The following is a 14,182-nucleotide window of genomic DNA, read 5'->3' as shown; positions in this document are numbered from 1 at the left end:
AATCTGAAGATATCAACAAGGGCCTGTTATTAACTTTAGTTTTATTAGAGATGAGCTGAAAAAACGCCGGAGGTGACGGTCCTGGAGACTACGTCCCTCTGTGAGTACGGTCATCCCGGGGGTCATCTCGGCCCTCTGGACCACTTCTGCTCTGGGGCTTTTACCAAGCCACTGAGGGCAGAAGCTGGGCCACTGGGAAACTGGTTTCTAGGCCAGCAGGTCGCGACATAGGGTCCCCAGACCAGAAGAAGCAGCATCACCTGGGAATTTACTAAGACACGAAAATTCACTGTCCCCATCCTAGACTTACTGAATTAGAGACGAGTGGGGTGGGGCCCAGCAAGCCCCCCCCCCAGATGATTCTGATGCTCCCTCACGTCTGAGAACCAACGCTCCAGGCCTTTATGTAATAAACGCCGAACAATCGGGACCACATGGAGAAGCTTCCTCTGGGGGTTCTCAACCCAGAGACGAGCTTTCTAAACGTCAGTGTTGAAGGGCAGGAAGCCATGGAGGGGGTGGGCAGTAGGCAGGTGGTATGAGCGCTCACCCGGCTCAGCCCAACACGGGGCAGAATTTCGCCATTCCAATTTATACTGCAATCCGGACACTGTGGGCTCAGCAGCCCCGCCTTGCACTGTAGAGCCACGGGACGGGGCCTCAGGGCCACCTTGAACTGCTGCACGGTGACAGTTAAGGGGGAGGATACAGGACAGGTAAACAGGAAGGAAGCAAGAGGTATGAAAGAGATAATGGCTGGACAACTCCATCTTGAACCCACTGAGCCTGCGGAATCATAGTATATGGGTCAAGTTAGAACCTGCATTTGGCTTCCAAAGAAGTATTCATCACACAGGCTTGGCCCCGTGACCTCTCCTCCAAGAAGCCAAAGTGATTCCCACAGCCTCCGTAGCACGGCACCCTTGGCAAAAACTTCCTCCTGATTTCTGCAACCTGGGTTCTCCCTAGGCTGGGCTGCCATTATGGATGAGTGGATTCTTTTCCTCAGCCAACCCTAAATTCTAGGGGAATTTTTTTTTTTTTTTAAAGAATACATGCAGAGGCTGATGGGTAATCACGTTGGTTAGGGTTGAGTTGACTTGGGCTGCCTTTTCTGTCAGGAGCAACTCCTTCAGAGGCTAGACAGAGGAAAATCAATAATATAACAGGAGCAGTTATTCTCTACTGTGTCCCACAGTATAGGCGGTGACTGACGTACAGCATCTCATTGAATCCTCTTGTCACCTTTATTTTAGAGATGAAACAGGTTCCAAGAGGTTAAGTAACAACTCACTGGAAGAGACACAGCCAGCAAGAGGCCGTGTTCCCACTGAACCAGACCCGCGTAGACGACTCAAAGTTCCCGTCCTCCTGACACTGTGCTCCCTCCCTGCCCAGCTGGTGAATGGGAAGACAGGGAACCCCTAAGAACTTTTCTTGGGGGACAAGAAGGTCCTCTGGACATGCTGAATTTGGCAAAATGCTCTGACCTACACCTTACCTTGCCTACTGTGGTGAGGTGATTTAGACTGAGGGCACCAGCCCCTGCCTAGGGGAAGGCCAAGAGGGACGGAGCACAGACCGCTAACTTCTTCTTGGGGTTTGTTTTCTCCTTCTTCTTCCCCTCCCCCTCTGTTGAGGTTGGGAGAGTTGGTGGTGTCAAGCCCACCATCACCGGGCGATGAAAATGCACCCTCTGGGGCAGCTCTCCCTTCTTTTTCCTTCCTGTGGTGTCCACATAGAAGCCATGTGACTTTGGCCCTGCCACGCTCTGGGAGCTGGCTTCAAGGTATCAAGAAAGTTCTAGATAAGAGGAATCTACCTCTTTTTGGGAAGCATGAGAAGTGAACAGAAGAGGTGCCAAGGCCACCCTTCCTGGTTTGGAGGCAGAGCAGATTTCTTCTTCCCATGGCTATTGTTAAACTCCCAGTTAGACTCCACAAGGTGGGGGTGGGAGGGCTCTGCCAAACGGCTCCGATGCTGGGGCCACGTCCAGCTAAGTGCAAAACAGGGCCCTCTCCTCAACCACCTTTCCCACCCTGGGGAAATCTCTGAAATGGGTGTTTTGTGGACAGATGGAAAGACGAGTTCTCGAATTCACCTTCTGAAAGGGATGGAGCCACGTGATAAAGTTTCAGCCCAGAACAATCCTGTGTGAGGTGGCTTTACAGAACTGAAGCAAGACGACAGAGAGGAATGTGTTTAGGACAACTTCAACCTCTGAAACGTTCTGCGAGGCCGTGGTAACAGTAACTACAGCCAAAGCTGCTCCGACACCTGAGCTCTTGCTCTGAGCCAGGCCCCGCGCTACCCTTTATGTTAAATATGCCATCATTTCTAACAGCCCTAAGACTTTGGCACTATTACCTTCATGACTCAAATAAGGAAAGTGAGGCGTAAGGAGAGTGGCTGATTTGCTGCGTCCCCCAGGAATCTGCATTTCTGACAAGTCAACTCCTCCCACCCCCAACCACCACCCTGGGTCGTAAAGGGCCCTGCTACCGTGTGCCGCTCCTTGACGGCACGCCGGGAGGTCAACAACAAACTCAACCATCCTTGAGAAGCCAGGCCCCTGGGGAGGCACACTTCTGCCTCTTGTGACCATTTACTGCCCTCGATACTGAGAAAATGACACCTATCCCACCACCTATATAATTCAATATTTAAAAAAAATCAGAATTATAAAATAAATATAAAAGAGTTAAAAAATGTGCTTAGTTTCCCCAAGATTCCTTGGGCTTACCTGCACTGCTGACGTCCTAAGCACCTGCTTAGCTGCCCCGCTGCCCTTGCAGGGGTTCACTTTCTGGGGATTCTGTGCCCTTGGTGGTGGGGGGGGTTCTCCTGGGCAGAGGGGCTCAACAGCTACAGCGTACGGGTGTCATCAGGTTGCTAAGCGGGACTCTGTGGGGCCACGGTGTATTCCAGCCTGGCCTCAGGCTGGTGCACAGCTAAGAGGGGAACATGCCCTATATGAGCAACAGTGGGATTTCCCAGGGAAAAGAGGAATATAAGGGAGCTAGACTTCTACGAGAAGGCCCTGCTGCCTCTTCTGAATCTAAAAGGGCTGGGAGGACTGCCTTATACCCTTTGAAGTAGTTAGGCTCATCCCAGTTGGAGATGAGGAAAAGGGCTCAGAGAGGTAAAGTTGCCCAAGGTCACAGAGCAGGTATGGAGCAAGTTAGCCATCAGCTCTCTCCCTCTGCCACAGGCACAGCACGGGCCATGCAGAGGTCAGTTACTTGACTGCCTGGCTCATGCCTGGTGGAAGGGAGCTAGCGAGATCCCCTTTCTGGGGTGCGGCTGGGGATGAAGGGCCTTGTAAGCTTTTTTTCAGCACACCTTTCTTGTAATTTGGCAGCGACCTGGTCTGAACAAGTTCAAGAGCTGAGAAATCCTCCCTTCCAAGGACAAAGTCAGCATCCTTTAAAAACCAGAACCCTATTCTGCCCAAGAGAGAAGAAAAGTTTTAGCTAATATGGTGTGTTAATATTAAGTAGTTTGGGGATGAAGAATCCAGAGGAGGGCCTCTGCCCAAGATAACCTTTTCTAAACAAGAAACCTCACTGCAAGTTTCCACTGCCTGCTCGCCAGACACGGAGCACACATCAGACAGTCCATAAATCTGTTTTCCGCTGAAAGCAGGCATTCTGATCTTAACCAAAATCATCTGATGTGGGGGATTGTTTTGGGGATGTTTTGCTTTAAATTCCAGAATACCACACATTTGTTTTCCATTGTGTATGCCTAAGATGCCTGGTGATCACACACACACACACACACACACACACACACTCTCTCTTTCTCTCTCTCTCTCTCTCCACTCTTGTTTACACACTTTAGCCATGTGGACCAGCTAGCTTTCGTTCCATCTGTGGGACCGGTTACCACTTGCCTGCATGACCCTGAGTGGTGGGAGATGCCCCTTTGTTTACACCTTTGAAGCCATGCCATGTGGTGTGTGGACTGGCAGTAGTTGGCAACAGGCACACCCAGCACCGCTCACTTAAATGGCCCTCCTTCCCCAGCATGGGCCGTTCTGAGCACAAAGCCAGGGGAAGCGCAAGAGCCGAGGTCTCCAACTGCTGCGTCCAACCTATCATCTATCCCCTCCCTTTGCCATGATCTCGGCCTTCATTTCGGGTCTCTTAATTATAGCTGCCATTTGCACAACATGGGTTTCAGCTTATATGCAGATTTTGGGGATAAACATAGTACAGGACTGTAAATGTGTTTTCTCTTCCTTAATTTTCTTAATAACATTTTCATTTCTCTTGATTACTTTATTGTAAGAATGCAGCATATAATACATAAGACATACAGAGTGCGTGTTAATTGACTACATTATCCGTAAGGCTTCTGGTCAACGGTAGGCTATTAGTATTTAAGTTCTGGCGAAGGCAAAAGTTCTAAAGAGATTTTTGACTGCACTAACCCCCGCACTGTTCAGGGGTCAACTGTATGTTCCTGGCCAGCTAGCACCGTGACACTTGCCAGGTCCCACACCCCGCCTGCGGCTCTTCACCTGTACTCCTTAATTTTCACAACAGACCCACCAAGTAGGTACTATTTACTTTCATTTTTTAGCTGAGAAGACTTGGGCACAGAAGCAGCTCCTGTGAGATCACAGAGCAAATAAGTGGCTGAGCGAGAACTTGAACCCCGGACAGTCTGACTGCAAAGGCCAGATTCTCAATCGTTCTGCGGAACTGTCTTCTTGATCAGTGTCGTTAATTTCAGAGCCAGAATTTTTCACTTTCGTCCTGTCTCCCTTCCAGCCATAGCTGATCCTATTTCAAGAGTCTATCCTTAAAGGGTCCCAGGGGAGCCCACCTGAAATAGCAGAGGGCCCTACCTTCTCAGGACGGGAAGGCACCTGCATCGGCCACCTGGCCTGGAGGCACCACCTGACCCTGGCCTCTCTCTGAGGCCAGCTGCCTGATGGACAGAGTCCAGAGACAGAGAAAGAGAGAGAGAACGCACTTCTTCCTGCTGGCCTCTGGCCTGAGAACTTCACCCACGCCCTTGCTGCACTGGCCAGAAAGTCAGCGTGGACACAGCACTGCGCTGGGAAATAGATTCCCCAGAGTAACTTGGCATGTTTTCTTCTCTTCCCAGCTTTGCTACTGCTGCAAGCCTTGCAGTGCAGACATAGTTACAGCTGCCCTCTGGCCACCGTCCTTGTGTCCCCTATAGGAATGGCCCCAAGGGGAGGCCCAGAACCTCTGCCCTTTCTGAACAGCACCATCCTGCCACCAAAGGGCATGAGCGGGCATGACCACAGGCCTGTGTTACAGTCCTGGCTATGGGATCCTGGGAGGCACCTGCCACAGGAGGAGGATAATGGCAGCTTCTCATACTAATGGGCCCTCCCCAGCACTGGGAGAGAAGCTAATTTCTATTTGAAATAAACTTTCTGGGCCTCTTTAGGGTTATCTATCTTAAGGAGTCAGAGCTACAATAATATGGTGGGAGTGGGAGAAAGTAGAGGATGAGAAGATGTTCTCAGGCTGGCAGAAGGGAAGCTGTAGAAAGCCTGAGCATAACAGTAACGGATTTAAATCCACAGCCCCGTATCATGAGAAGCAACGCGAAGCATTCACACCGCATTGGGGTGAGCAGGACGGAGAGTCTTAGTGGGAAGGGTTTCTTGTCTCTGGATTGGAGCGGGGCTGCTGCGGGGTTGAGGAGGCCTGCCGCCCACTAGAGGGGGGCACCGATGTGAGCTGGGTATGAAAAATGGCACACCGAACTGCTCACCTAGACGGGAAGGGGTGCCGCTGATCTGAACATGTAAACAATTATGTCTTAGTCCGTCTGGGCTGCTATACCCAACGACCATTGATCGGGTGGCTTAACAACAAAAATTATTTCTCACGGTTCTGGAGGCTGGCAAGTCTGAGATCGAAGTACCAACAGACTTGGCGTCTGGTGAGGAACTGCTTCCCGGTTCAGAGAGGGCTGTCTTCTTGCCATAATCTCACATGGTGGAAGGGAGGAGGGCGCTCTCTGGGGCCTCTTCTTTTTTAAGGGCACTGATCCCATCCACGAGAGCGCCATCCTCCTGACCTAATCGCCCCAAAGGCCCCACCTCCAAATACCATCACCCTGGGTTTTAGGATTTAGCATATGAATTTTGGGGGAATATAAACATTCCAGTCTATAGCAAACTATCTTTTATAAACACCAAACTTCTACTGACTTGCAAAGCAATGAGTTGGTAAGTATGATTTTGCTGATCTTTTTTTTTTTTTTTAAAGATTTTATTTACTTATTTGTCACAGAGAGAGAGAGAGCGCACAAACAGGGGGAACAGGCACAAGGAGAGGCAGGCTCCCCACTGAGCAAGGAGCCAGATAAGGGACTCAAGGGACTCGGTCCCAGAACCCTCAGATCACGACCTGAGCCAAAGGCAGACGCTTCACTGACTAAGCCACCCAGGTGTCCCTTTGCTGATCTTTCTATATAAAATTTTAGTAAATCAGTTTATCATTTATCATGCTATTGATTCAATCAATATAGGTTTAAAGATAAAACTAGAATGCTATAGAAACCTGTTTTGAATTCAGTAAAACTGTCTGATTTACTTTATTGTATATTTAAGCCCCAGTCAAGGATTTCTGCTATGATCCATGTGTTGTGTTGTTTTTACACTTGGACACTGACATGCAGCTCATACTGGAAACAGAAGCCAAGGGCTGCGTCCTGAGCAATTTGGAGGTGAGGGCTTGGTAGAAGTCACGGGTCATTGGCCTGCCCGGCCTGAGAGGTGTTCGCTGGAACCTGGAATGTACATTGAACATAACAGTAACAGGATTAAGCTTTGAAGGGTGGCTTTCCTAGCAGAGCCAGCAAGAGTCACTGTTTCAGCATCCCTGCACAATACCTGACAAGAGGACTGAACAAGAAGGACCTTTAAAAACCCATTTCTGATTTTTCTCCAAGTCAATATTCCCCACACTTCTCCACCCAGGGATCTTTGCTAGAATCAAATGAATCCAGGCCCCTCTCCATCAGAGGACTTCACCGTCCCCGCTATTCAACCAAACTGAGTATCATCTCCTCAGGAGTCCAAATCCCCAGACAACCCCCTCCCCCAGGGGAACACTCCTCCCTTTTCAAAGTCCTCAAGGGCAAGCAAGGGGAAGGTTGGCTGATACTAGTCTCCACTTGGTGAGAAGGAGGCGGAGGGAAAGACAGAACTCAGTTCTTCCTAAACAAACACAAATCACCCAAACTATGGGAAAACCTAACTCAAGAAGCAAAACTTGGCTAGAAGCTAATAAAGTTGGATTCTTCATGTGGACTAGAAATACAGAATACTCATTAAATTAATCGAGAGTCAAAGCCACTCCTTGGGCAATGATTAAGCTGAGAGTCAGAGCAAGTATGGGTGGGGAGGCGAGCTCTCCAGCCTAGGCTTCTCTGGATCATCGGGGAAGTTAGCCTTTCTCAGATCACCCCGTATCCCCCCCCCCCACAGTCCCTGGGTAGTGGCGAGGCAAGCCCCTGCTCATGGCTGAAACAGGGGACTCAGAACAGAGAAGAGGCTGCTTGGAAACCAAAAGAGAAAAACCAATATGAGGTGTTCACTGGCCTCCAGAAAAAAGCCCCCCCCCCCCCAAGAGGCAAAGCATTTTTCTGGAGGAAGGTCTCACTGATTTTGTGGAATTCCCTAAAAAGGTTAAAGTCCATGAGTCTAGGACAATGGCACACAGTACTTAAAAACGATTCAGAACGAAGTACTTTTTCGGGGTGGTGGTGGTGGTTGGGGGCAAGGGGGGGGGAGCTGGAATTACAGGATGGATGTAATTATTATAAAATTATCTCATCTGGAGACAGGATGCTGCTTTCCACAGCTGCATGCCATCACTTGATGGAAAATGAAAATGTCCCTGGATCAGCATTACTTTTTCCACAGAATGAAACAGGCAAGTGATCTGTAGTCAGACTTCAAAAACATAAAACCGTAAAAAAAAAAAAAAAAAAAAGTATTGTTAAGATTAGCCCTTCTGGTCTCCTGAATTCCCTCAGTTGCAGAGGACATTTCCGAGTAGTTGAGAACACGGGGCCAACGGGCTCTTGCCCAGAGTTTCAAAACCCCGGAACAAGTCAGTCACTGCTCTCCCGCATGGAAGCGACGGAAAGACTTTCTGCACGGCTTTGGTCAAACAGACCTGTGGTGGGCCCAAAGGCAGTCCCACTGACCCGGCCGCCCCCGGGGAGGGGGGAATGCAGAATATAAACATGCACCTCCTCAAACTTCACTCTCTTCTCCCCCACTGGACACAGGTCTACTGAGAATACTCCTTGTCCACCAAGGAGACCACAGCCACAGAAGCCACGATAACCCATGACCTCAGGTCCCTTACCCTTACCCACAGCCAGGGGCACCCAGGAAAGAACTGCCAAGGCTTGGGTTCTTCAGAAGAAAAGGTGCTTCTGCAAGTTCAAGGTGTATTATTAAGTTCCAAACTGTGTGACCGAAAGCCACACCTCCTTATAAAATTGAATCGAAGCGGAAAACAAACACACAAATCAAACACGGGACACCCAGCTCTGCGTCTAACAGGGAAGATTCCCATCTAATACAAAAGGGTGCGAGAACGCGGACTCGTGACGTGTGAAGCCACAGAGGGCTCATTTAGCAGAGTTAGTTAGGTGCCCTGGCAAGGACGGCCCTCCGGGGGGCTGCTTATTAAAGTGGTTCCGAATCCCAAAACTCTTCCTTTGAGTACAAAAGAGTAAGGTCTGGAATGGTGCCACGGAAAGGGGTGCCAAGGAAAGGGGTAGGGGGTGTGTGTGTAGAGGAATCCCCCTCCCCCCAAAATCAGGGGTCAGAGCTTTGTTGTTGACAACCATTGCAGGGAAGAGTGCACGGCAAGCCATCAAGATTCCGGGCAGGGGAGAAGCCCTCTCTTCCTTAGCACAGGCAGACACCTGGCCTCGCCTCACCTCTCCCCAGACCTGCCAGCCTCAGTGCAAACACGGCCAGCTTTACCAGAGCTCCCGCTGTCTGTGTGCCAAAGGTGGGGAGCCATTTTAGGCAGCAGTCCCAGCTGCTTGCTCAGCCCAACGCTGAAGGCCAACAGCTTCTGGGGGAAGCAGCAAGTTGGGTGGGAAGGGCTTTTGCCCCTTGCCGACCCCGCTAGGTCCGTACCCTGGCCAGACCCAGAAGCCTGAGGTCTTCGGGTTTCTCTGCTGTGTTGTGCATTTTCGGAAGTGCGGCCGCCCCACAGTCAAACGTGGAGCTGCACATGAAATGGAGTGGGTGTCCTGAGGCGGGAATCACGGAGGTGGGGTGGATCACGAGTCTGGCAGTGATGCCGGAAGAGAAGGAAAGGAGGGGGGGGAATGTGTGGAGTGTGGATGCCTGCCTACATCCCTGGTTTCAATTTCCACACTTCCAGGGGAAGTGCTCTCACCCTCCCCATCTACTTTCTCAACTGCGGAGTAACAATGGCTTCGGTTGGAAGCTTACTATGTCTGGGGCTAGGCTACGAGGCCCAGGGCATCCCGTACATTCTCTCACGTAACCCCCAGTAGACACCAGCTCCGTCTGGTGACGGGGAAGGGTGGGACTGAATCCAGAGCTGTGCGCTGACCCGTGGGCAGGACTACCACAGGTGGCTGAGGGCCAGGAAAACAGAGAACCCCCAAACAGAAGGACCCCACCCAGGGCGATAGAGGGACATGTGAGGTTAACAGGAAAGAGACCAAGAATCGGGCCCCGGAGGTAAAGACCCAGTGTGCATTTCCCTGTGCATTTCCATCTCCGGATCCGGGTTTTGGGTTGAGTGGGAAAGTGCTGTTGCTGCAGGCACTGGGGCTGGGCTCACAGACTGAGTGGAAGGGGCCTTTGGTGACCATTTCTTTCAAGCCATTGGTTTTACAGATGAGCAAACTGAAGTCTGGACCACAAAAGCCACCTCCCCAAGGTGTCAAAGTGATGTGAGGACAGAGCTAGACTAATACCCAGGTCCCTATCCAGATTTCCACTGTTTAGGGGGTGGGGGTGGTGGCCAGGCAGGGCGGTCTAGAGGAAAATAGAGAAACAACTGAGAGCCAAGAAGTTAGGGGTGTGGGGGTGTTGGATGAACAGATTGGTTGCTGGTCCGGCTGTGAGCATCAGAGGCCCTACTCGGGGAAGGCAGGCTCAGCTGTCACCTGGGGTCCCACGGGGCTGAGGCCGGCACAGAGTGTACCATCTCCCCACCCTAATCACCCCACTGCCACTGAGCTGGGCTTCTTCTCTCTGGGTCCCTGCTAGGCCACCCCTCCCAGCATCCTTTGTTCACGAGGTGCTGGTGCCTCCTGGCCTCACAACTCTTGTGAAGGCCCACATCAGATCCCAAATGCCAAGTTTATAAATTCCTGGTCTCAAGAGAGAAAGGTAACTGGTGCCATCATAACAATCTGAGCCGTTCCCTTTCAAGGTATTTCTGAGAACTTGTTTCTGCCCAGCTGGGCCTGGCAGCAGGTTGGGATGGAAAGTAGACTAGACTTCAAGCCAACCAGACCTGCCTTCAAACTTACTTCTGATGCTACCCTGCCACATGACCCTGGATAAGTCACTTAACCTCTCTGGGGACAGGTTTCCTCACCTTGGTACCATGGGGATAATGCTTCCTGCTCTGGCTTATATCATGGGACTTGGAAGAGGCCTTTGCAGACTGTAAAACACTGCACAAGTGCACCCTGATACTCCCTTATTCTATCATCTCTACAGGAACCTTAATACAGGACTACTGAACAATCGTTAATTCAGGAAAACATAGCCCATTACCAGGTCCCCTTGTTGATCTCGTGACGGAGACAGAAGAGGACTGGGCTCAAGTCAGGGACCCAGGGCTTGTGATATTGGTTTGGTCTCTGGGATCCTGGGCCATCACCCCCTCTGATTCTCTGCTTCCTCACTGTGAATACCAGGGCTGGACTGGATGATCACCAAAGTCATTCCTAATTCTTGACCCAAACATTCCCACATTCAGTCATGTCTGTTTCAGATGACATAGTGGACCGGCAGCACCTGGTCCAGGCAGGGGCAGCTCTGAATATGGGTGGGGTGGTAAGCTGGACACAGTAAGAGACCGAGAAGATACCTCCCATCAGGCTCCTGCATGTGCCACTAGGCAGATGGATGGGTGTGTGTGTGTGTGTGTGTGTGTGTGTGTGTGTGGTGTGTCTAATGAAGGTCACATCGCAGTCTGTAGTTCCTTCCTGGCCCCGAACCCCTGATGCAGCCTAGGCAGATAGCTGAGGACTAAGCAACAGCCTGGCAGGGGAGATTGTGCTGGAGAGGGGAGAGGAAGACTCCCTAAAGGACAGGGGTGGGGTGGGGTGGGGTGTGGTGGGGCGGGGCGGGGCTAGCCCGCCTTCTCACATTCTTTTCTGGTGCCAGAGGTTGGTGAGAGGAGGAAGCCAAGCCTGGGAGTGAGCGGGATGGCTGCTGGGGGCTGGTGGGAACACCAGGAGGAAGGAATACCCACTGCTGGGGGTGTCTCCCTAAAACAGACCAAGTGCTGGGCAGGGACACTTCTATGTGCCATCCTTCCTAGAACATGTGTTGTGCATGGTGACTCTTGCCAAGAACAGGTCAGTCTCTTACCATCAGCTCTGGAGAGAGGATTAAAATCTCAAGAGGTTTACCCCAAGGCTCACGGGGAATAAGTACAGTATATTTTTTGTTACAAGGCTCTGGTGGCATGCCTGTTTCTACAGCCATCTCTCTAGTGGTACAGGGGCTGCCTTTCCACACTCCTTCCTCCTTGCTTCTTTCTGTCTCTGGGTGGTCCCATAATCCCCCAAGAGAAGGTGTGGAGAGGACATCCCCTTTTCTGCTGCCTGCCTCAGGCTTTCCATTTGCAGATAGGCTGAGTGCGGCCAGCAGTGGGAGTCCTGCAGCTCCCGGCTGGTGTCCTGTCCAGGTAACCACTCTCCGTGGCCCCGCCTAGCCACTGGGTGGACTGGCATAGGGGTTTAGGCTAGGCGGGAGGACCTGGGCTGGCAGTGGGCGGATGGCACCTGATCTTCCCCCGGAAATGGAGAAACAGGACTAAAAGCGCCAACAGGCATTTGCCCCACCTCTCCCCAACTCTCCCAGAGTTCTCTCCAGTTCAGATACTTATCGCCTTTGGAAAAAAAAAAATCAAGACAAGCTCGTCTTTCAGGTAGTTTCGACTTTCTCACGGTGGCTCAGAATCAAGCCTGCAGGGACCTCCTCGAGGGTGGAGGGGGTCTCCCACTCTCACTCAGGGACGGGGTCCCAGTCCCCCCTCCCTCTCCCTTTCCAGTGTAAAAGTGTCAACAGCGCTGGCCTGAGCTCTCCGCACCCCACTGAAGTCCTCAGAGCGCCGGCATTCCCCCCTCCTGGCGGCCCCGGCCACTTGTGAGACCCCACCCAGATCACGAACTGTACTGCCCGCCACAGTCCTCCTTGGCCAGGGACTTAAGTTCTCAGAAGTGGGGTGCTCCGTTTCTCCTTGCCGCCTTCCCCTCCTACACTCGGAGGGGCGGGGGGGGAGCAGACACGATCCCTACCCCAAACCCTCGGCGAAAAAGAGGGCCAGGGCCGGTCTCCACGCCCCAGCTCCCTAGGGACCCCGCGTCCCGCTGCCAGCTCGGCTTCGGAGGAGCCCCACGATCGTGCCGCCCGCTCGTCCCCGACCCGGTCGAGGAGCCAGCTGGCGGCCGGGGAGCCTCGTCTCCTCCCGCCCGGAGTCCACGAGCGCGCAGTGCCAGTTACTGGCAGCCCCGACCGCAGATAGGGTCCCTGGACGAACAGGTGGCTCCGAAGAGGAGCGCGCGACGGTCGCGCTCACTCACCCAGAAGATGAAGTTAAATCCGAAGAGCAGGTATTTGATGCATTTGGTGCCTCCTTTGACCGGCATGGTGCGGGCTAGACTGGCCTGGGCCGGACTGGTGTGGAACTGGGAGGGCGCGCGGCCGGGACGAGAGGACCAGACTTGACACCGAAGCTTCGGCGGCTGCGGGCTGGCCTCCGGGCTGCACTTTTAAAAAGTGCCACTCCTTACTGCGCGCGGTGGCTGCGGTGCGCATGTGCGGTGGACCCCGCCCCCGGCCGACCCGGCCCCTGGCCCCACCTGCCCCGCCCAGGCCCCGAGGCGGGCTGCAGCCCAGCTTCCGGGGGGACTCGGGGCTCTACAGTCGTGGAGCCCGCACTCCCCTTTCCCCTCCTTCTTCCCGCAGGGCCCTCTCCCCCACCAATTTGACCATACCCTCCTTCCCGCCGCCTACTGTCCCCTTTCCTCTCAACCGTCCTGGGATCCTTCCAGACTGCCCCCTCTCCACCCCCTCAGCCCCCTCCTGCTTTACCGAAGAGTTCTATGGAGACCTTGCCCTTCAGTTCTCGCTTTGTTGACTCTGGTCTTCCTGCCGCAGCCCTCTACTTTGGGAGACCTTTCTCAGGTCTCTTGGGGGTTGGGGTTGAGTCCCCTTACTCAAGGCAGGCTGCCCGCAGAATGAGGGCTCTTCCTGCTCTGGGCTCCATTGGAAGGGAAACCGCCTGGCTTTACTTCTCCTTGAGGCAGCTCCTCGGAAACGTTCGTTCACGGAGTTCACTCTTTGATTTGGCACATCATGTGCACGAGCAGAAATTAGAAGCTGGCAGTCCAGGTGGGAAGAGAGGTAGGAGGCTCATGGGAGTAATTTTCAAATAGGGTTCCCGAACAGCAATATGGCTGAGAGTCCGGTAGTCCTGGAGTGCCTCCTGGCCTTGGGGTTTAGATGCCCTGAGAGAAGAGCGAGTTCGTAGCCAGGCTTCTGTTCTTGCCTCTGCTCCCTAGCACCGTCCCTCTTACCCTTTGACCTCTGGATGCTGAGTTCTGAGCCCCTTTCTCCTCCGCTCAACAAATTTCTGTAACTCCGCACACTCCATGACCCAAGTTGAAATTCCCCATCTTGCGGTCCGTTCTCCTCTTGTGTCTGTGCTGCGCTGCTCTACCTGGCGCACGCTGCCTTCCTCTGCGGGCCTAGCCCTGCGTGTGGCGTGCGGTGTGTGCTTTCTGGCGGCCTGGCCCTACCCTCTTAAGTTGTAGAAACTCCGAGGCTCCTCAAACATTCCTCTCCTGTTTCTCACCAAAGGATGAGGAGACTCCCTCTTCTTTTGAAGTCCCCAAACCCCTTTGTATTTTTTTTTTCCAAATGAGGTTTCCTTTATAA

The 14,182-nt window shown here is 52.6% G+C and overlaps 1 protein-coding gene across 1 annotated transcript in view; it reads right to left on the bottom strand.

Annotated features, from left to right (window-relative positions):
- CD9 (CD9 molecule) overlaps positions 1-13,031 on the bottom strand; it is a 31,895-nt gene extending 18,864 nt beyond the window's left edge. The window contains exon 1 of the mRNA XM_040642062.1: positions 12,826-13,031. Within this exon, the coding sequence (XP_040497996.1) occupies positions 12,826-12,891 (66 nt within the window). The 5' untranslated portion in view covers positions 12,892-13,031. The remainder of the gene's footprint in view (positions 1-12,825) is intronic.
- Positions 13,032-14,182: the final 1,151 nt, after the last annotated feature.

Source organism: Ursus maritimus, unplaced genomic scaffold (genome assembly GCF_017311325.1).
Source record: "Ursus maritimus isolate PB19 unplaced genomic scaffold, ASM1731132v1 scaffold_26, whole genome shotgun sequence".
Taxonomy (NCBI): domain Eukaryota; kingdom Metazoa; phylum Chordata; class Mammalia; order Carnivora; family Ursidae; genus Ursus; species Ursus maritimus.
This window is presented reverse-complemented; position numbering and strand designations above follow the sequence as displayed.